This window comes from Quercus robur, chromosome 8, assembly GCF_932294415.1.
Source record: "Quercus robur chromosome 8, dhQueRobu3.1, whole genome shotgun sequence".
In the NCBI taxonomy this organism is placed as follows: domain Eukaryota; kingdom Viridiplantae; phylum Streptophyta; class Magnoliopsida; order Fagales; family Fagaceae; genus Quercus; species Quercus robur.
Window position 1 is genome coordinate 61,418,955 of NC_065541.1, and position 22,506 is coordinate 61,441,460.

General features: G+C 36.4%; 1 protein-coding gene across 1 annotated transcript; it reads right to left on the bottom strand.

Moving 5' to 3' along the window:
• Positions 1–13,901: 13,901 nt before the first annotated feature.
• On the bottom strand, positions 13,902–21,462 carry LOC126697484 (heat shock cognate 70 kDa protein-like). Its single transcript, XM_050394501.1, has 2 exons — positions 21,110–21,462; positions 13,902–15,905 (listed from the first exon to the last, which is right to left on the bottom strand). Exons 1-2 carry the CDS (start codon positions 21,321–21,323, stop codon positions 14,281–14,283), a joined length of 1,839 nt encoding a protein of 612 aa, XP_050250458.1. The 5' UTR covers positions 21,324–21,462; the 3' UTR covers positions 13,902–14,280.
• Between the last annotated feature and the right edge of the window lie 1,044 nt (positions 21,463–22,506).

Here is a 22,506-nt window from a genome sequence, read left to right on the forward strand (position 1 = left end):
CTAGGAGACTTTACTGTGTTTGTTTATACAATTTAACATTTCACGAATTTCCTGCGATTAAGCTTCTAATGCTTGAATTGATTCTGCATGATTACAGCCAGCCATTTTACTAATTTTTTAATTTTTTTTATAATTTTTTTACTATTGTTGCAGTATGGTTGGTTAATTAGGACTGGTTTTTGCAAAAAAAATGTTTTTTTTTCTCTAACCATTCATAGCTGAGTTTGATTGTTATGCTTATGCACTAAAGAGTGAGTATCCCAACTAATCAGGTGTGTCTTTTTTTTTTTGTTGTTGAAGTTTTTTGTTGCTATATCCCTCTTAAATCTCCCTTTAGTTCTTGAAATGAGATTATAAATAAATATATATATATATATATATATATATATATATATTTATATATTTATATATTTTTGAGTATTTTATATCTGTTACAGTTGTGTTTGGTTTTGTGAATGCTTACAATGTGGAGTATTGGTAACATTGTCAATACAATAGTTGAGCTACTAGAACAAAACATATAGATTTCTTTTGTGTGATTTATGTTGTCTAGTTCCTGATATGACTCTCATAACTCTCAAGAATTTCTGAGGTTTTTTGTTTTTATAAACCTTCCTCTTTCCTTGATTATTAGGAATTATATTGAATATCAAAGTTCTTTGTTGTGGAATTGTATTCAATCTCAGCAAATAAGAAATTGCATTCTTAGAACTACAATACTGGTTTATAAGTGCCGAAGGCAAAATTTTGTCTTTTAGAAGCAATAGAAGTAGTTTCAAAGTGCTAACTAAATGATGGATACCCAGATTATTTTGAATTTCTACCACCTCCAAGTTTTGGCCACATGCACCAAATGAATTTGATGGTTCATGGGACTGATTGTTCCCAAGTTTTTGCTTAATGCGGCAGTAAATGGAGAAATGGCCACTTGGCTACTCATATATAGAAATATACCAAGAATTTGCCAATGAATGACCATACTAATATGCTTGTTTTGTGAGGAAAAATTTGTCAGGAAAATTTTGAGCATGTGTTTACTTTAATTCGCATCTCTGCTTCAGTTCATGATGCAAGCATTTTTCTTACGATCTACAAAATTATGTGCAATCTCAATATGGAAATAGGATGCACAAGTTGGAGTACAAATAGTGCTATGAATTTACCTTGTCAATAATGGCTTGGACTATCCCTTTCTCTGTAGTTTTCTTCATAGGCAGCTTCGGTTTCTAAATACTATTATTCGATCTTTGTCAAGTGGGTATGCTCTACTAACCCTATTTCTGGAGCGGGAAAGGTTGGATATAATTCATCCGTTTTGAATATAATATACCTGTGTGTTGAATTTAATGTAGTATGGATCTCTTGGTGACACTACAAAAAAAAAATTCTATGGCCACGTTTTTAAAACACGGCTATATGTCAAAAAAACGTGGCTATAGCCTATAGCTGCGTTTTTTTAGGCCGCGTTTTCTAATGTGGCCTAAAACCTGTGACTATAGGACTGACGGTCCTATGGTTGCACTTTTTAACCGCGGCCCAAGTCCAGGTCCTATAGCCCCGTTTAAAACGCGGCCATGGCTAGTTGTGTTATTTTGTAGTTACATCTGTTGCCCCTTAAAGACATCTGGTGTTACAACTGGTGGACACAATACATTTTATGGAGACTTTAAATTTAAAAGAAACTGTTGAAAAGGATACCTTCTTCCACAAGCAGGGGCAGCCCAACAAATTTGGAAGCCTAAGGCGATATAATTAAATGGGGTCTTTTTGTTATCACTTAAATAATATTTAACTACTATTTAATATCATAATTTTTTTTTTTTAACAAAAATCTATTCCTTTCATTTTGTAATATGCTTTTTTTTTTGGGGAAAAATGCTAAAACTATAACAAATTTTACTTAAAAAAACTTTCAAACGATGTAGAAATCCTTTCATTTTGTAATATGCTTTTTTTTGGGGAAAAATGCTAAAACTATAACAACTTTTACTAAAAAAAAACTTTCAAACAATGTAGAAATAAATGCGATTAATGACACCTCAAGAAGATAATAAACAAGCATTTGAATTAATGATATTAGGGATATTATAAATTTTATAACATTAGGCTTACAAAGATGTATCACTAATAAAAAAAAAAAATTCAAAAATGCATTTAATAGGTTATTGACGTCCATATATCATATTAATTGCCACATCTATTTGTAAAGTTTTCAAGTAAAATTAATAATATTTCAAACATTTCCTATCTGAATTATTTCTTGTGATTAGTGAAACATATATTTGTAAGAAAAAAATGCTAGAGATACAAATTCTTTTAAAAAAACTTTTACAAACTGATGATGTGGTAAATGATTATAGATAAATAAAAAAGTGATGTTATCGATGGGTCTAGATGAGAACCAGTAAGAAGTTGGTTATAACAACAATTTGTAAAAATGTTGTAAAATAGTTTATAACTGTATCATTACTCTATTTGTAAGACCCATGAATTTAAAGTTGTATTATCTCTAGTATTACTCAATTCTTTGGGAATTCTTAAAAGTAGAGGAAAAATATAAAACTAATTTCTTTTTCTATATCTCCATTTTTTAAAAAATATATCAATTCCCCCCCCCCCCCCAAAAAATTTGGGGCCTTCCTCTAGTAGGGGGCCCTAGGCGGTGGCCTAAGTGGCCTCGGCCTAGGGCCGGCCCTATCCACAAGCTTCCAAATTTAGCAGAGTAGCTTTCTCGTCCAATTGTCCTGAAAAAAGTGTGACATGGAAATTCTAATGTTATATATCTACCTAAAATGTCTTTGAATGCCAGCTTATGTTTTTGTTTTCTTGTTTATACAGTTAGTTCCATTATTAGCTTCTACACTTGAATTTGGTTCAGCTGTTGCCCTGCTTTGGCTGCCTTGTTGAAAATGGGGTCCTGGCTTTCGAAAGAAGAATTTAGTGCCAAGGTCATGCTCTTTTAGTACCTTTACAATATTCTTATTTTCAGATGTTAATTTTTGTCTTGTAATTATCTAGGTTGATTGGTTATAGTACATTGGACTTTTGATGTTTTTGTATTTGGTTGTACACATTGGACGATGTATTTTTATTTGGTTGTATATATTGAACTTTTGATATATTTAGTTGTAGTATGTGGTTTTTGTGCATGATTGTGGTTTTTTTATTTTTATTTTTAAGAAAATCTTATTTTGAGGGTTAAGAGACCCTTAAATAACCTTATATATTAAGGGTTGTACATGTAAGGATTTTGACCCTTGAAAAAAGTCAGCTTTATTGTAGTGAGTATTCAATAATTTTCCACATTTAAAATGTATAAATTTACATATAGGTGATGTGTTAATTTTAATTCTTTTTCTTCTTAATTTCTATAATTTCTATAATGATTACACAACAAACATTTCTGTTAAAAAGAAAAACACTCACAACAAACATTTTAATTTACATTTAAACATAAAAAATTTGAAGAATTATATAAATTTCTAATATAATAGCGTTCACAGTGATGCTCTTAATTTGCTAAAAAGTTATTTTTAGCACCATAAACAACAAAATGCATGCTGCATTCATGGTGCTAAAGCTAAAAAATTTGGCATCCAAACTACAGTAAACTATAAAAAATGACAGCTTATTATAGCTACAAAGTTATTAAAAAAAAAAAATTATAAGATCAAGAGCATCCATCAAAAAAGCAAGGTTTTTAGCTAAAGCAAGGCGTGGAGATGTTCTTAAGCCTTCTAAGCCATGTCCTCAGGGAAGTTTCTAATCTCTTAATACATTTTGAGAAGAATAGCTAGCCTTGATTAGACTTTAAATCAGCATGTTTATATGATTCAATGATTTATGATATCATGGTCCCATTGTTAAGTCACTATTCATGGACTAAAAATCTCATGTGGCAAACATTTTGGTGTTATTCACCTTAGGCATAGCAAGCATGTACTACAATGCATAGAATATCTTTGGCAAAATTCATGGGGGCTTCCCTCACTCAAACTATTTAGCAAAGCAAACAAAATCTTGTTGACAAAGCAATGCTATCTTATATTGAGATTTAATTTTTGTATGCTACTTTCAAAAAAGCATATCCTAGAATTGCTAGCAAAAACAATAGTGCTAGAAATATACTCTTGGCATCAAATGCAATACCAATATAATTTGGTTATACATATATATCTGCATATATCATTGTTAGTTTGACAAAGTTGATTTGTTGAATACCAATCTATAGCTTAATACTAACATGAAGGTGAATTCTAATCTTTCGCAACATGTTAGTTCATCCCATGAAGGAAGTGTAGAAATTCCTTTGGAGTTTCCCTCAAGAATTGTTTGATATACACATTGGTTCTACAAACTAGGAAAGTGTCCAAGAACAATTTATTTTCTCGCGCGTGGGTTATAGGTAACCCACGAGCTCGGGGGGCTAATGTTGAGGACCAAAATTTCACAAGGAAGCTCATTCCATGAAAAGTAAAGAAAGACCATGGGTCTTAACAAAAGAAGACATAATTCATGAAGTTAAGAAGGACCATGAGGGCCCAAAGTCCCAAAAAGAAGGAAAAAAGAAAGAAATAATAATAATAATAATAAAGAAAAAAGAAGAGGATCCCGATCAGGCCAGAGGACATGCAGCAAGGATCTCGGTCAGAGGATATGCAGCAAGAAGAGCATCAAGGCCCTAGGACCTTGATGTGTCCTTTTGAAGCCTTGAGAAGAGGACCTTGGCTAACACATGGGAAAACCAAGACGCAAAAAGCCATTAAAAATCCAACAAAAACCAAGTATTATCTTTGTAACCCATGGTCCAAGCCTGTGGGATCCCGAGTGGATAGTAAGGGAGAAATGGTTTGGTCGGTAGGGGAGTGATTTCTGGTGAAAGGAGGGTCCCGAAGGTTTCTCTTGGTTCATATATTTGCTTGGAATGCATGAACCAATGGAAAACTCAGTTCCCCTATGTGCATGACACCTCCCCACAATTTTCTCTCAATTGTCATTTTCAACTAAAGCTGTCATCAAGTACACTAAGCAGCCCACCCTCTCCTTTGACTTTCCAAGAAGGAATCTTTTATTTATAACTAAAGCCAAATCCCCTTTTGAGTTATAATTGCCTAAATAAGCTAAACCTCTGCCCAATGTACCTTTTCAGGTTCTAGAGGACATGGTTTTATCCAGCAGACCAAGGATGTCCTCACCCGAGATACCAGACCATGTCCACTATAAAAGAAACACTAAGACATAGCAGAAGGGTGGGGGGGGGGGGGGAGAAAAATGGGGATTCAAAGGGTGATTTTAGAGGTTCAAAAGATATATTCTTAGAGTTTTAAAAGCCCAGCAAGGAAGGGGAAAGAAAAAAGGGACAAAACATGAGAGAAAGCCAAGGAGTAGGAATTCATCCCATATCCTTGAGATTATTCAAAATCTCACTTAACCTCCAAAGAAACATATGCCAAAAACATGCACACATCAAATATCACTCTCTCCCACAAAAATCCTCCTCATCCAACTATCTTGGAAGGTAATGCCCAAACAAAGCCACTTGGACTTGAGTTCCAAATCCCACAAGTCTTGTGCAAAAGCACTAAGTCTGTGAGAATTAGGGCCAAGATCCTCATGGCTAACTCATTCTCATGAGATTTATTTACATATATGTATATATATTAAAATGTATATCCTAATCTAAGAAACTAACAATTACTTGAAGATTTGCGTATTGTATAGTGTGTTCTTATGCAGGACCTATAGAGGTAAAGGGAAATGACAAAACTCCATTGCATAATAAGCAGTGAGAAAGATCGTATAGTTCAGAGAATTAGTATTTTGGGATTACAAGCCTAGTACATCCGGGGTACCACATCAGTACATCCGGGGTACCACGATATTACGCTCGGGGTACCAAGTAAAGGAATTCTTTTAAATGTTCATACAATAAAAGATAAGCCTCAAATACTCTATTTCAATCTCCTTCTCATTGTGAATATTATGAATATTTATTTTACTTATCTCATAAAAGTAAAGGGTCATTTTATAACACTAAAACACTTATAATGGTATTTTATTGCTTAGGAGGAATCGCATTTTTGCCTTGAGGAGCTTTATGTGACTTGCACATAACTTGGTTTGTAATCAGCCCCTACTTAGCTGCAATGAACCAAGCCCAGTCCACCAAATAACAAGTAAAGGGCCCAAGATCCTTGTTTCTACTTGGGCTTGGGTACTGTCCAAAAAAAAAGGACCCACACAAAGTGTAAACTATAAAAAATCAAATATAGTCTTCGACTTGTACTAAGAAAACAAAATCTGAGAAACTTGCTCAAGCGACCATGAGTGTCACATGAAATTTTTGTTTCTTGAATAATGATTGCTCAAGCTGTTGAGCAATCTAGAACTTACTTGAGCAAGCTTGCTTGTCTTCAAAAATTGAAATTGTTGCAAAACTTGTACAAAAATAATCATAAATGATTTTGAGGAAAAAAAATTGAGTTCTATTTTAATAAATCAAAGAAACTTGCTTGAGCGACCATGAGTGTCACATGAAATTTTTGTTTCTCGAATAATGATTGCTCGAGCAATCAAGCAATCTAGAACTTACTTGAGCGATCTTGCTTGTCTTCAAATATTGAAATTGTTGCAAAATTTGTACAAAAATAATCATAAATGATTTTCAAGAAAAAAAATTGAGTTCTATTTTAATATATTATATGATTGAGTTGGAATGTATTAAGAAATAGTTATTTGTGGCTTTTATTTTGTTTCTATTTTGCTAATACTTGAAAAAATTATTAGTTTAAAATTTCATATATTACTTGTTTTTTGAATTTTGTATATTTCCTATTCTTACATGATTAAAATTTTTTAATTAATATATTTGGTCCTGAGACAAATTCCTAGTTCTATCCCTGGTATCGGTCTCAGTATGGCCACCATTTTTTTTAAAGGTCGCGCAACATGTGATTTATATTTTAAAAACTCAAAAATAGTCTTCGAGTTGCACTAAGAAAACAAAACCCAAGAAACTTGCTCAAGCGAATAGCCTGTGAGTGTCACACGAAATTTCTGTTTCTCGAATAATAATCGCTTGAGCAATCTAGAACTTACTTGTGCAAGCTTGCTTGTCTTCAATTTCTTCAAAACAACAATATTGTAAAAGACTATTACACTGCTTATACACATTGAAATACAACCCTTAAGTTGAATGGAGAGAGAAAACTTGAAGCGCTCTGATGAGGAAGCTGATACTCTGGCCCGTAGCACAAAGAAATTCAAAGATAGCCACCAGGCAGCAAATGATAGGGAAGATAATTTACATTACAAGGCAGGAAGCTACAGAGATAAGTTGGTGGGATCAATCCCTGGGGCTTTTGAAAAAGCTTTTGGTTTTGCTTGTGAAATGCAAGAAGATTTAGAATCTGATGATGAAGAAGAACAAGCAGAAGAGGGCTGCCTCAGAGTGTGCTTCTCCAGGGATGAAAAATCCCACATGAGAGCACCCTGGCATCAAGCACTCATAATCAAACCTTTTGGAAGAAAGGTGGGTTACACTTTCCTTGCTTCCAAGATTCAGAGCATGTGGAATCCAAGGGGAGGTATGGACTGCATTGATTTGGGATTTGATTTTTATCTTATTAAATTTGAGAACAGAGAGGATGTGGACAACATTCTTAAGGGAGGCCCTTGGTTTATAGGGCAACACTTCCTTGCCATTAGGCAATGGGAACCTGAATTCCATGCATCTACAGCTACTCTCTCTTCAGTTGCAGTGTGGATTAGGCTACCAGAATTACCTATAGAATTCTATGAGTATAATGCGTTGATGAAGATAGGCAAAGCTATTGGTCCTGTTCTACGAATTGATGCTAACACTGCCAATGGAGTTAGAGGGCGTTTTGCTCGCTTATGTGTCCAGGTTAACCTTGACAAACCTCTGCCTAAGTCCATCTATTTGGGGCAGCTGAAGCAGAGTATTATGTATGAACGTATAGGCACCCTTTGCTTTGAATGTGGTCGAATTGGGCATGGTAGAGAAGTGTGTCCTTTCTTGGTTCGGGGGCAGAGCAGGGGTGTTCAAGAGAAGCATGGCAGTGGAAGTCAAGAGGTTCAGAGTGGCGTAGCTGTAACGCCTGTGGTTGAAGAAACTGCTGCCAGCCAGCAGGATGAATATGGGGATTGGATGATCGTTACCAGACGTAAACCATTTAGCAAAAACCGAGACAAGCCGAGTGGAGCAAGTGGAAGCCAAGCGGATGAATCTTCCCATTTGCCTGTTGATAAGACCTTGCATAGGGCAGAGGATAATGATAGGGCAGCTGGGAAAAGAAAAGCTCCGGTTTTACAGGGTGACAGGCCACATAGGGAAGAGTTCAGGAGCTCCCCGTCTCATCACAACAAGACTTTTGATAGAAAAAGTACTGTTAGGAATGGTAGCCGTGCAAGCTCCAAGCAGAAGACCAAAATGACCTTTGGTTCTCACATTAGTGAAATGGGCCTGAGTAAGGAAAAGAATTTGTTTGTATTTGGGGCGAATGCAGGCCCATTGAGTGATGATGGGCTGGACCAAAGGCCTTGCACCTCCTCTATTGCAACTAAGGCAGTAACAAAACCTGGTTTAACGGGTAAGGTTAGGGAGTCAAACACCCTGAAGATCAAGAACCATGGAGAGAGCAGAGAGGTGGCCGTTGTTCTACAAGGGAAAAATCATTCCAATCGGAGACGAGACGATCAGATGGATAAGGCAGGATCCAATGGAGGTTTGGGGATGGTTCGATTTGGAGCTGATGCTGGCCTGGAAAAACATGTTTCCGCTGACAGAGGAGAGCAGAACGCTGGGCTATCTTCCTGTGATGAACAGGGTATGGGAGCTGACACCGAATCCATAGTGGAGGTTTGTCACGGACCAACCAGCATTTCAAACCCCTCCACCAGTAAACTCAAGCTCGTCAGTGACAAGATCAAGTGTGCAACACTCGGAAAAATTGCTGACCGAGGCGGAGAACGAATGGATGAGAAATTTGATTACTGTGAGGAAGAGTCCATAGGACAAACCTGTGGAATGCTTGTTAAAGGGGAGCGTCCACATGATGAAGATGATCCAGCTGGCAGAAGCAAAGAGCTCAGGCACCATCCTCACCAAATCCTCTGTGGGGGAGAGGGGGATAATCCAACACTCGGTTACCTTGTTCCGAGAAAGGTTGGTGAGCAAGGAGGAGGTGATGGGTGCATGGAGATTGAGAGACATTGAGGATGCTTCTTCCTTGGTGCCGTGTGACTCCTCTAAAGTTTCTTTGAAGATGATGAACATCCTAATTTGGAATTGTAAGGGTGCTATGAAACCCCAATTCAGAAAGACAGTGTTGGATTTAGTGGAGTGGCATGCTCCATTGCTGATGGTTATCACAGAGACTAGAATGAGTGGTGCTCGGGCTATAGAATTGATTGAGTCCCTGCCTTTTGATGGCTCTGTGGTTGCTGATACTATTGGTTTTGCTGGGGGCATATGGATGCTCTGGAGGACTGACTTGGTGCATGTTGATGTTCTGGCCTCAACGGAGCAGGAGATCCATGCCATTATCCGGGTAAGATCTCAATCCCTTTCCTGGATTATTAGTGCTATATATGCTAGCCCTAGGTTTGCTAAAAGATGCATGTTATGGGAAAACCTTAAACTAATAGCCACCTTGCATGACCTTCCTTGGGCCCTTATGGGTGATTTTAATGAGGTTATAACTGAAGAAGAAAAGGCTGGGGGTAATCCTATTTGTCAAAGAAGAGTGAGGGCTATTCTTGATTGTATGAATGAGTGTCCAATGTTGGACTTGGGATTCTCAGGGCCTAAATTTACCTGGACTAATAAGAGAGAACTGGGGGGTCTCATCCAATGTAGGCTTGATAGAGTTTGGGCAAATCCTGTATGGAAATCTTCCTTTCCTGAAGCAAATGTAACTCATTTGGCCAGAGTTAATTCGGATCACTGCCCCTTATTGCTTAATCTATGCCCTAATCTGTCTAATGCTTCAAATCGTCCATTTAGGTTCCAACCTATGTGGTTGAGCACAATGATTTTCTAGCCATTGTTAGGGATTCTTGGAATGGTATGGAAAATAATCTTACTGGAGCTGTCACTAGGTTCACCCATAAGGTCCAACTTTGGAACAAAGAAGTCTTTAGAAATATTTTTGTGAGGAAAAGCCAGATCATGGCTAGACTGCTGGGAGCCTAGCGTGCTCTTGCCAATAATCCTAATAACTTTCTCATTAACCTCCAAGACCAATTATCCGAAGAATATAATGAGATTCTGCAACTTGAAGAGGAGCTGTGGGCTATGAAATCTAGGGTTAATTGGACTATTTTTGGGGAAAGAAATACTGCCTTTTTCCATTTGACTACCTTGGCTAGAAGAAGTAAGAATAGAATCACTAGCATATTGAATGATGAAGGGGTTTGGGTTCATAATGTGGAGCAAGTTCAAGAAGTTTTTACCAAAACCTTTATTAAGCTATACCAGACAGATCAAACTGCTTGTCCTTGGGTTCAGAGATGGGATACAGAGTGGTGCATGAGGCTAGAAGCTGAAGAAGCTAATGCTTTAGGGCTGATGCCTTCTAATAAAGAAATTTGGGATGCCCTTAAGTCCATGAAACCTTACAAGGCCCCTGGAAGTGATGGGATACATGCTGGATTCTACCAGAGGTTCTGGCTGGTGGTTGGGGAATCTGTGAGGAATGAAGTGAAACAAATTTTTGCCAACCAAAAAATCCCGGATTATCTTAACCAAACCCTGATAGCCTTGATTCCTAAGCAATTGGGACCTGAGACAGTTAGCCACTTTAGACCTATTAGCTTATGTAACACTGTGTATAAAATTGTTTCAAAAATCCTTGTTCATAGAATTAAACCCCTTCTGCCTAGACTTATTTCTCCCATGCAAGCTGCTTTTCTGGAAGGGAGGAGAGGTTCAGATAATGTAATCATTGCTCAAGAGCTTATTTATTTCCTTGGAAATAGAAGAGGTAAAGATGGGTATATGGTGGTGAAGATAGACTTGGAGAAAGCATATGATCGCTTAGAATGGAGCTTTATCAGGATGATTCTTATACATTTTGGGTTTCCTGAAAACATCATCAAGCTCATATTAAGTTGTGTGGCTACGTCATCTACTTCCCTTCTCTTCAATGGAAGTAAACTTCCAACCTTCTGCCCTTCAAGAGGAATAAGGCAAGGGGATCCCATTTCTCCCTATCTTTTCCTCTTATGCATGGAGTTTTTTGGAGCTCAAATAACCAAGATGTGTGAGGATAAGAAGTGGGATATGGTTAAAGCTTCTAGAAATGGGCCTAGCTTCTCCCATGTCCTTTTTGCTGATGATATTCTGCTTTTTGCCAAGGCTAATACTAAGAATTGTAATTCTATAATGGAAGTTCTTAACAACTTTTGTAACCTGGCTAGGCAGAAGGTAAACTATGGAAAATCTAGAATATTCTTCTCTTCTAATGTTCCTACTAGAAGGCGGAGGACTTTATGCAGGAAATTGGGGATCATTGCTACCAACAACCTTGGTAAATATTTGGGCTTCCCCATCATCCACAAAGGCAGAGTTGGTACTACTTTTAATTTTATTTTGGACAAAATCCAAAGTAAGCTAGCTGGTTGGAAATCTAAAGTTCTGTCTAAAGCTGGGAGACTAGTGCTTGCCAAGACTGCTGCTGCTCCCATTGCCGAGTACTACATGCAGTGCCATAGCCTTCCAGTCAAAGTATGTGATGCCATTGACAAAATGATGAGGGATTTCATTTGGGGGTCAACAGAGGAAAGGAGGAGAATGCATATGGTGAAGTGGAGCACTGTTACTTTGCCTAAAGAGTTGGGAGGTCTGGGGCTTTTTTCAATGAAGCATAGAAATGAAGCCATTTTAGCCAAGCTTTGTTGGAGGCTTGGTCAAGAGGAAGAGAAGCCATGGGCAAAGATGCTAGCAGCCAAATATCTCTGTCCTAACAGAGTTACTGATGTTGGCAGGCATTTGCCTTGCTCTCGGATATGGGCTGCTTGTAAGAAGGGAGGGCCTACATATGTCAAAGGCTTAAGATGGACCATAAGAAATGGGGAGACTGTGAGCATGTGGAGGGATTTCTGGCTGCCTTGTGGGAGATTAAGGGAGCTAATTGAAGGACCACTAACCCGGGAGGAGGAAGTGTTGACTGTTAGACAATGCTTTGATGATAACCATACGTGGAGGCCTTCAAGCGTCTCCTTTGAACTTCCTGCAAATGTGCTAAACACCATTAAGGCCACTCCTTTCTCTTTTGTTAACCAAGAAGGTGATAGTCTCATGTGGGCATACTCTAATAATGGATTATTCTCTATCCAAGCTGCATATCTGCTTGCAAGGGGTTTAAACCCCCTGAACCTGGACACTTTGTCCTTTAAATGGAATTTGGAAGGCTGAAACTTTGCCAAAGATCCAATTCCTTATATGGTTGTGTCTTCATGATAGTCTTCCTACAGCACAAGTGTTGGGTTCAAGAGGTTTAAGCCTTGATCCTTTGTGTAAAATGTGCTGCAAGCATAATGAATCTATTGAGCACTTATTCAGGAGCTGTGAAGTTGCTCATCAGTTCTGGTCACAGCTGCAAGTGCCCTATTGCACCATGAATTCATTCACCCTGCCCTTCAAAACTTGGCTGGAAATCAATTGTAAAGATGGTATGAATGCCTCTGTGAAAGGAATTCCTTGGAAGGTGCTATTTCCTATGGGTTTGTGGCACCTATGGACTCATAGAAATAATTTTATCTTTAGGACTGGTATTGTGGATTCTCAGTTTTGGAGAAAATGTATCCAAGCCGGTACTGAATTTTTTGCCGTTGGTTTCGCTTCTAAGATCAAACAACAAAAAACCATTGTTCCCGTGGGTTGGGAGAAGCCACCGAGGGGTTGGTTGAAACTTAACACCGATGGTTCAGCAATGAGGAGTCCAGATAGAGCCGGTGGAGGGGGTTTAATTAGAGATCATGATGGGGCTTGGCTGAAGGGGTTTGCTAGAGGCCTTGGGTTCACTAATAGTGCCTTGGCTGAGCTTTGGGCACTTAGAGATGGGCTGCTGCTAGCTAAGGAAATGGGCATTCAGCAACTTATAATTAAACTTGATGCTTTGAGCATTGTTATTCTAATGAACAATGAAACTGAAAATCTCTTAATGGAGCCTCTCTTATCTGATTGCAGGAGCCTCTTGAAGGAAATTCCAAACAAGCGCGTGATCCATGCCTTCCGGGAAGCAAACCAATGCGCTGATGCATTGGCTAAATTAGGAGCGCAATTTTTGTATAGTTTTGTAACTTTTTGTAACCCACCATCTGTGGTGGAGGATATATTAACTTTTGATAAGGCTAATTTACGTTGTAATAGACTTGTGAATTCCTAAGTATTGATTAAGCCTGTTTTACCGAAAAAAAAGAAATACAACCCTTAATATGTCACAAGGCATTTACCAAATTAAAACCTAACGGCACCTGCATAAGGATGCTCCAACATCAATTTCTGTGTTCTTCAGTGATTAAAAAAAAAATTGCATCTTTTATTTTCACAAAATTGTACATGAAGAACTGTCTTCGGAGGCACAGTTTGCTTTTTATTAACTTATTTCAATTACTACTGGATATTCAAGTGGAGTTGCAACTTGCAAAGGAAAACGTGGGGAAGGGAAATTTTAAGGTTTCCTTCCTTGTCTTTTATGGCAAAACAAACTTATGATCCTCACTTAGACTTTCCGGTAGAATATAGAAATCCCAGTGTTGGTATCTGGATTGATTCAGGATCCGCTGCTCTCCACTATTTCTCTCAAAACCAATAAAGAAAATTCTCATATCCTTGAATCTAGATTTTTTTTTTTTTTAATATAAATTCAGGCTCAGGTTACATTTCACAAAGGCTACGTAACAGGGGCAATTTATCCTCTCCATGAGCAGAGTCAGAGCTAACCATTTATCAATTCATATGGCTTCTTAATCTAATCTAAGACTCTAAAATTCAAACAAACTGGGGCTTTTACTGGGATTAATCCACATTCGAGCTAGACAGGTTGAGGCCCAACCATATCAGTGGACATAAAAATGACAAACCAGAAATTAAGTCAAAAATTTTCAACCAAGGACAAATTAGAAAGAAAATAATAGAGTTTAAGGTCTGGACAAATAAAGTCGAAATAGTCACACTAGTAACACGACTTGTGGCCTAACATATGTTGCACTGTTGAGAGGTGCTGCTCAATTTTATTTTTATCTATAAATTCTCTAAATGATGGGATTGCAGATGCTCTCAAGCTTTTTCAGCTTGCCCTCATACTCTTCTGAATCCACGAGCTGGAGGCCATCTAACCACTCAATCACCTGTTCAATAGCATCTTTAATTTCTTTCTTACTTTTAGGGGCAAGCTTGGCGCCAATCTTCTCATTATTGATAGCATTCCTCATGTTGTAGGTATAGTTCTCCAAAGCGTCCTTAGCCTTGACCTTCTTCCTGTGTTCATCATCTTCAGCCTTGTATGTCTCTGCGTCCTGGACCATTATGTTAATCTCTTCACTGGATAGTCTTGCCTTATCATTAGTGATGGTGATATTCCCCGTTACACCAGTGGTCATCTCCTTAGCAGAAACATTCAAAATACCATTAGTGTCAATATTAAAACAAACGTTTATTCTAGCAACACCTCTGGGTGCTGGAGGAATACCAGAAAGATTAAATTGTCCCAATAAGTTGTTATCACAAGTTCTTGCTCTTTCACCCTCGTAAATTGAGATCAATGCAGAAGTTTGGTTGTCAGAGACAGTGTAGTACCCCTCCTTCTCAGTAGGAATGGCGGTATTCCTTGGAATCACAATACTCATCTCCGTTCCTTTAACACTTACACCAAGGGACAGAGGGGTGACATCTAAGAGCACGAGGTCTTGCAGTTTCTCATTTCTTATACCAGTCAAGATTGCAGCTTGAACAGCTGCTCCATAAGCTACAGCCTCATCCGGATTAAGGCTCTTGCAAAGCTCCTTCCCATCAAAGAAGTCTTGCAACAACTGCTGCACTTTGGGAATTCGGGAAGAACCACCCGAAAGAACAACAGCATGGACGCAGCTCTTATCCATATTAGCATCAGTCAAGCACTTCTCCACAATAGCGATGCACTTCTTGAATAAATCCATATTGAGTTCTGAAAATTTGGCACGGGTAATAGTTGAAAAGAAATCAATACCATTATATAAAGAATCAACTTCAATGCTAGTCTCAATTGCAGAAGAAAGAATCCTCTTTGCTTTCTCACAAGCAGTTCGCAACCTTCTAAGAGCTCTGGAATTCCCACTAATGTCCACCTTGTGTTGCCTCTTAAATATTTCAACAAAGTGCTTTACCACTCGGTTATCAAAGTCTTCACCTCCAATGTGAGTGTCACCAGCAACGGCCTTCACTTGGAAGACACTCTTTTCAATGGTAAGTAGTGAGACATCCGCAGTACCACCACCCAAATCAAAAATCAACACATTTCTCTTGCCATTGCTATCTGCAATCTTGTCTAGACCATAAGCAATGGCTGCAGCAGTTGGTTCATTGATTATACGTAAGACATTCAGGCCTGCAATGCCTCCAGCATCCTTTGTAGCCTTACGCTGGGAGTCATTGAAGTAGGCGGGGACAGTAACAACCGCATTCTTCACAGTTGTGCCCAGGTAGGTTTCGGCAATCTCACGCATCATTCTAAGGACCATAGATGAGATTTCTTCCGCAGAAAAGTGCTTCTCTTCACCCTTATAGTTGACAACGATCATAGGCTTGTCATGAAAACCACAAATGACCTTGAAAGGCCAAAACTTAATATCTTCTTGAACTAAAGGATCACTGAATCTCCTACCAATCAATCGCTTCGCATCTACATGACAATACCATTTTAAGGAATTAAAAAATGATTTGACAACAATAAAGCATAAGAGTATCCATAGCAGTTGTGGCATAATTTATGCCATTTTGCCACACCAAAGGTCTACTTTATTATTTTACCACATCATTTTACAACATTTTATTTATCAGATGTTTTATTATTCAATTCTATACATTAAAATAATATTTACAACTCATCAAACACAATCAACAACCACCACACTGCTGCCAACAACCAACAGCCACCACTACACAACCACCGCATCCTCCACAACCAAAAACACAACTCAAAGAAACCCAAACAAATCCAGCCAAATTCCACAACAAACAACCATAACCCCAACCCAAACAACCCATCAAATCCTCCACGACCCAAACAAATCCCAGCCAAACCCCAACCCAAACAAATCCAACCAAACCCCAGCCAAATCCTTCGCGACCCATCAACTGCCTCAACCAATCACCAACCCAAAACCTTCATCACCACCACCCATTGATACTACAACCAAAGCAAAAGCCCCACCTTAAACTGAAAACCTAGCTTCAAACGAAAACCCATTCAACTGAAAACTCACCTTCAGCCGAAAGCCCCTTCCACTGAAAACCCACCTTCAACCGAAAGCCCAACAAAAAAAAAAAACTCACCTTCAACTGAAAACCCTTCCACCAAAAACTCACCTTCAACCGCCCCAAAACCCTTCCACCGAAAACTCACCTTCAACTGCCCCACCTTTAACTAAAAGCCCACTAAAATAAAAAAAAAACCGCCTTCAATCAAAAACCCTTCTCCGCTGACACCTAGTTACAGCTTAATTGAAACACACCTCCGCCGACACCCAGCCCAATTGCCTCAACCAAATCCTCCGCAACCCATCAACTACCTCAACCAATCAACTGCCTCAACCATTCGACGTTGGCGTGGAAGAGCAGTGAGGTTTGGGGTTCAGAGGAGAGGATTGGTGTGAGAGAGAGGAGAGGATTGGGGTGAGAGAGTGAGACTGACGGAGAGATGAGAAAGAAAGAGGAATACAAAAATAATAAAAGCTAGCATTTGCCACATCTGTCCGTACAGTGGCAAATATATGAGGATACTATAGCATGTTGCAAAAATTATAGCATTTGGAACATCTGATAAAGGAGATTTTTTGTGTTTGGTGTGCCAAATGTGCCAAATATTTGGCATTTGGCACATTTACCACATCTGATGCAGGTGCTCTAAGGAGCAGAAATAAATTATTCATTTCTTGGCCATAGATATATATATATATATATATATATATATATATATATATATATATATATAAGTATAATTAGAAAACATAAAAAATTGGCAGCTTAAGCTCTTGCTAATGACCTAGAAATTTTTTAATTTAAATCGATACTTTATGTCTGAAATTTGTAACATAGAACTTTATTAAGCTCATATCACTACAATTAATAAAGCCAAAACTGTCCGTAATTGATAGCTTTTAACACCATGCGTGGTAGAATTTGAATGAGATTGTCGCCTATAAAATGGTGAATATGAGTGCTATAAAACATTGTGATATTCGGGTAAGTTTTTACCAAAAAAAAAAAAAAAAAGATATTCAGGCAAGTTCATTTTTTTGTGGGGTTTTTTAAATTTATTTATTTAATTAGGTAAAGTATAGTAATATATTTATCATTTGAAGAAAAAGTAAAGTTATATTTTTATTAAAAGACAGAAGTATAGATATATTTTTATGTAATTTAATTTCAAATAAAATAAAAGGAAAATAATAATAAGCTCATCCAAACATATTACAATGATTAAGTTGAATAACCCCTGCATCTTTTGGCTAATATTTGAGTGCAAACTAATTTTGTAAAAGGAATAATTAGAAACGTCCGGAAAATAAGTTCAATTTTTGCTTTAAATTATTCACTAATTTGATCAATTAATGCATGGAAAACTTTGATAAATAAAATTTATATATGAGACATTCAACTAATAAGTACTATTAACATTCAATAATAAAAAAGTACTATTAATAAATAACAAGTTAAATTAGAGAATTTGTGGAAAGGATCTTTCCTAATTTAATTAGAAATTATTAAACCTAAAATCAGAATTTGTTTAGTGTTAGGATACTAATTATCTCTATGCTCCAGGGGAAAGTTTATTTATATATGATAGATATTGATTCAATAAGTACTAATAAATAAAATTTAATTAGATAATTTATAAAAAAGATCAAACCTAATTTATTCTAAATTTGTTGTACCATTTGTTTACTTATCAAAAAAAATGGTGAATTTTAATTAATTTAAACTAATATAGTTTGATATTATTTCTAACTATAAAAAATAAATTAATATATTAGATTGAGACTAGGTGGAGCCAAGGGTGAGAGGGGCCAATTGCCACTCATTCAATTTCTTCTGCACTTAAGTAGTTTGCCTCCCTAACATGGTTAGAAATAGAAAATAAATGACTCCCACTCTAGAAAAATAGACAATGATACCAACATAAAAAGAAAGGGGGAAAAAAAACCTTCCCTCACATATCAAAGAATATAAGGGTATGTTTGGTAACTTTTTTCCCCCTATTTTCTATTTCCAAAAACAATTTTATATTTTTTAGACTAAAAAACTTGTTTGGTGACCCAAAATGAACAGAAAACAAAAATTGTTCTCAAAACTCAATTTGTGGAGGAAGCTGAAAACATGCAAAAAACTGTTTTTAGTTTCTATTTTTCAAAAGTCAATGAAAACATAGATCTAATTTAATGAATTTGTCTCATTTAATGAGTTAGTATTAGAGTTCAAATTCTAGTAACAACATATTATAGTATTTTCTATTTTTTTTTCTTAAAAAACTCTTCTTTTTTTAAAAAAAAAAAAAAAATCAACTAACCAAATATGTTTTTGATTTCAAAAATACAAAAAAAAAAAAAATGTTTTTCTTTATATTCCCAAAAACAAGTTTTTGAAAATAGAATACAAAAATTGTTACCAAACATAACCTAACTTTTTCACCTATTTTACTATTATTTTAAAGTAGCTTTTATTTTGTCTCAGGATTTCATCCATTTTTCTAGTTTCTTTTTCATTTTCATTATTTTCACTCATGTTGGTTTTTAGACCCCTTAAACAATTGAATTAACCTAGGTAATTAGCCAAGTTGTTACTTAGTCCAATTAAACAAGTCTAGGTTATCACAATAATAAAGAACAAATCATGCAAAGCAGCGGAAAAATAAATAACACAAGATATGATCACCCAGGAAACCAAACCAGTAAAAACCTGGGGAGGATTTGACCTAACTATCCTCAAGGTAAAAAGCAAATCCACTAGAAAGAATCGAAGTTCATACAATAAGACTTACAAGCCCCCACACTCAACTTCTTATTGCTACCAACCAGTAGAACTTACTGACACGACCACGTGCAAGCTTCGAATCCACGGACTCCTTCTTTCTTGGATTCCCACCAGCTACAAGCACACCTGCTTGTGTAGTCTTTAAGCTTTAATGGCAGCAACTGAATTGATCATCAAGGTGTAGAAAATATCTCCTCATTGAAAACCCTAAGTTTGTGTAAAGGAAAGCTCCTCTAGATCTCACAAGATATTTACACAAACCGCAATATGAGCAACACTAAAACGTGGCTAGGGTTTTGCCTTTTTTATACTTAGGATAAATAAGGAACCCTAAAAACGTTTTAAAACAAATAGGGCTGAGTTGGACGAATCTGCAGAAAAGCAATTTGCCCGAGCTTCGATCGGTCGAGCCTAAGTTTCGATTGATCGAGCCAGGCCGAAAGCCACAGTGCTTCCTGCTTTAAACTCGATTCCAACTTTACATTGACATACAACTTTGAGCTAGTTTTAAACACTTCTAAACACATTGTTTTGATCATGGTTTGCCAACAATACACATTAGAGTTCTAAATACATAAAATCCTAAACTTTAGAACCTAACAACTCATTTCACTATTTATGTCTCTTTTCTTGTTGAGTAATTTTACGTATATTGCAAATTTTACTATATTAGTCTAATAAGATGATATATCACCATCACAAAAAAATCAATTTATATAATTATTTATTACCTTTTCAAGTGGCACTAATCACATTCTTACCATATCAAATTATTAGCATTTTGTAGTAAAATTTGTAGTAATTTAACCTTTCTTTTTGTCTTTTCTCATGGAAATTCAATTACTGGGCCCCATAATTGTATAAATTAATATATTTTTTAAAAACTTAATGCTCTTATACTGGACTAAATCCCTAAAGATTGAAGCATCCTCAATGTTTTGAACTTTGGTTATAAAATATAAACCCAAATTTTAAACACTTTGAAGAATAATTTTTTTTTAAAAAAAAATTGGAGTTATACTCTTAAAACTTTTAGATTGATTTGTTTTCTCAATTTATTCTAACAAGTCAAATTAGGTGAGTGTTTGGATAGTGTTTTGCATCCACGTTTTGCACATTTGGCTAAAAATTTTCTGAGTCCCACGTAATTGTTCACAAACCCCACAAAAACATGAAAAACGCAGATGAATTATTTTGTACTATTCACGTTACTGTTCAGCTAAAGCTACAGTACTTTCAGCCCAAAAAATCAGTTAGCTTATAAATTATTTTGCTACAGTACTTTTAGCAATAAGTTTTCAGTTTTCAGCAAAATAAGTAGCATTCAAGAATATAAATCTCTTACTAAATTTTGTATTGTTTAGCTCTCAGTTTTCATTTTGTACCATTCACGATTTGAATTTTGTATATTTAGATAAACCTCTTTTTTTTTTTTGATCTATGATATATAAATCTCTTACTAACAAGAATACCAACAAAAAAAAAAAAAAAAATACAATTATACTCTTAAAACTTTTAGATTGATTTATTTTCTCAATTTATTCTAAGGGATCAAATTAGATGTCTGAATTTTGTATATTCTAAGGGATCAAAATTCCAAATATAACTTTATCTAAATTGTGATTGGGTCCACATATAACTTTATCTAAAAAATAATTCCACATATAACTTTTGAATTTTTATATGTGGAATTTTTTTAATGTTATATGTGGAATTATTATTTTCATGCGATGAGCTAACAATATATGTGATCAAAGTTATTTTCACGAATAACCTTATTATTATTAATGGAGGAGTATAACACTAAGTGCTTAAAAAAATAAAAAAATAAAAAATAAAAACTTTGAAGATTACCAAAGATGGAGTTGGTGGGGTTCCTGGCGACCTGGATCTTGGCGGCATCACCTACCAAGCGCTCTATCGGAGTGAAAGCAACATAGGAGGGAGTGGTCCTGTTACCCAGATCATTAACTATTATCTCTACTCTTTCATTTTGCCACACTGCCACGCACGAGTACGTCGTTCCCAGATCGATCCCTATCGCCGGACCCTCTCCATGGTCGGACATTGTCGTCGGGAACAGAAGCCCAAAGACTTTTGTTAATCGAAACTAAAGTAGATGAAAGTAGACTATGGCGCACTTTAGAACTGAAAGGTTGAAGGCCCTAAATACTTAACATGCACATGGGCGGGTGCTTTTAGAAAAAAGCAAAACGAAATAGAAGAAAGCAGTATACATGAGACACTTTTGACCATGAAAGGTTAAAGACGGTACAATTTCCTTAAACCCTTTTTCTTTTTTTCTTGACAAGGTATATCCCGTAACCTCGAAGTTTCCTTCTTTCCACTTTAAATTTTTTTTTTTTTTTTGACTGAAAGGTAAAATCTATATTAAAATAATGAGATAAAAGTACAAAGCTGTAAGGGTCCTGATGTGCTCCAAGGCTATACATACTAGCCTGACACCCGGGACAAAGAAAAAAATCAAGAAACATCATTACACCCATCCCTTCAAACAACTAATGTGTACGTTGGTTTGCCACTAACTTTTGATATTCATGCAAAATGGACATAGCCTCGCGAATGATAGTTTCAGGTCTAGGCTGGAAGTCCTCAAAACAAAACTTGTTAAGTGCCCTTCATATTGCCCATGCAGCAATCGTCCATCGCTCCATCTCGTCTTTTGGTAGCCTGCCTCGCTTGTCTGAATCTTACCACTGACTAGTCTCCACACATTACGAGCCAAGGGGCATTCCCAAAGAGCATGGCATACCGTTTCTCTATGTGGGTGGCACACCATACAGAGAGGCTCTATTTGCAACTTTTTTCTGTGTAAGTTGTCCGGGCAAGATATTAGAACAAGCCCTCCGTAGGAAATTTTTTACCTTTCGGGGAGTATTGAGCGCCCACACGGATTTCCAGACCCATCCATTCGTGCCAGCCATAGAGTGATCCCCACCGAGATAGTGGCGGTTTTAAAAAAATTTCTCAGGTTATTTTTTAAGAAGAATAAATTACATAATTTAATAAAAAGATAAATTCATATATTGACAACAAGAACAATAAAAAACAAGTAAATACATAATTCTAGTAAAAGAATAAACAATAAATTATAAGTTCATTTGAAATATTAATAAAATTATTAATTATTGTTATTTAGTTCTTTCATTAATTTGTTTGCCTTTTATAAATTATAATTTGTTATATTGTTTTTTCCATTAATTATAAAATAATTAATTGTTGTTTAGTCT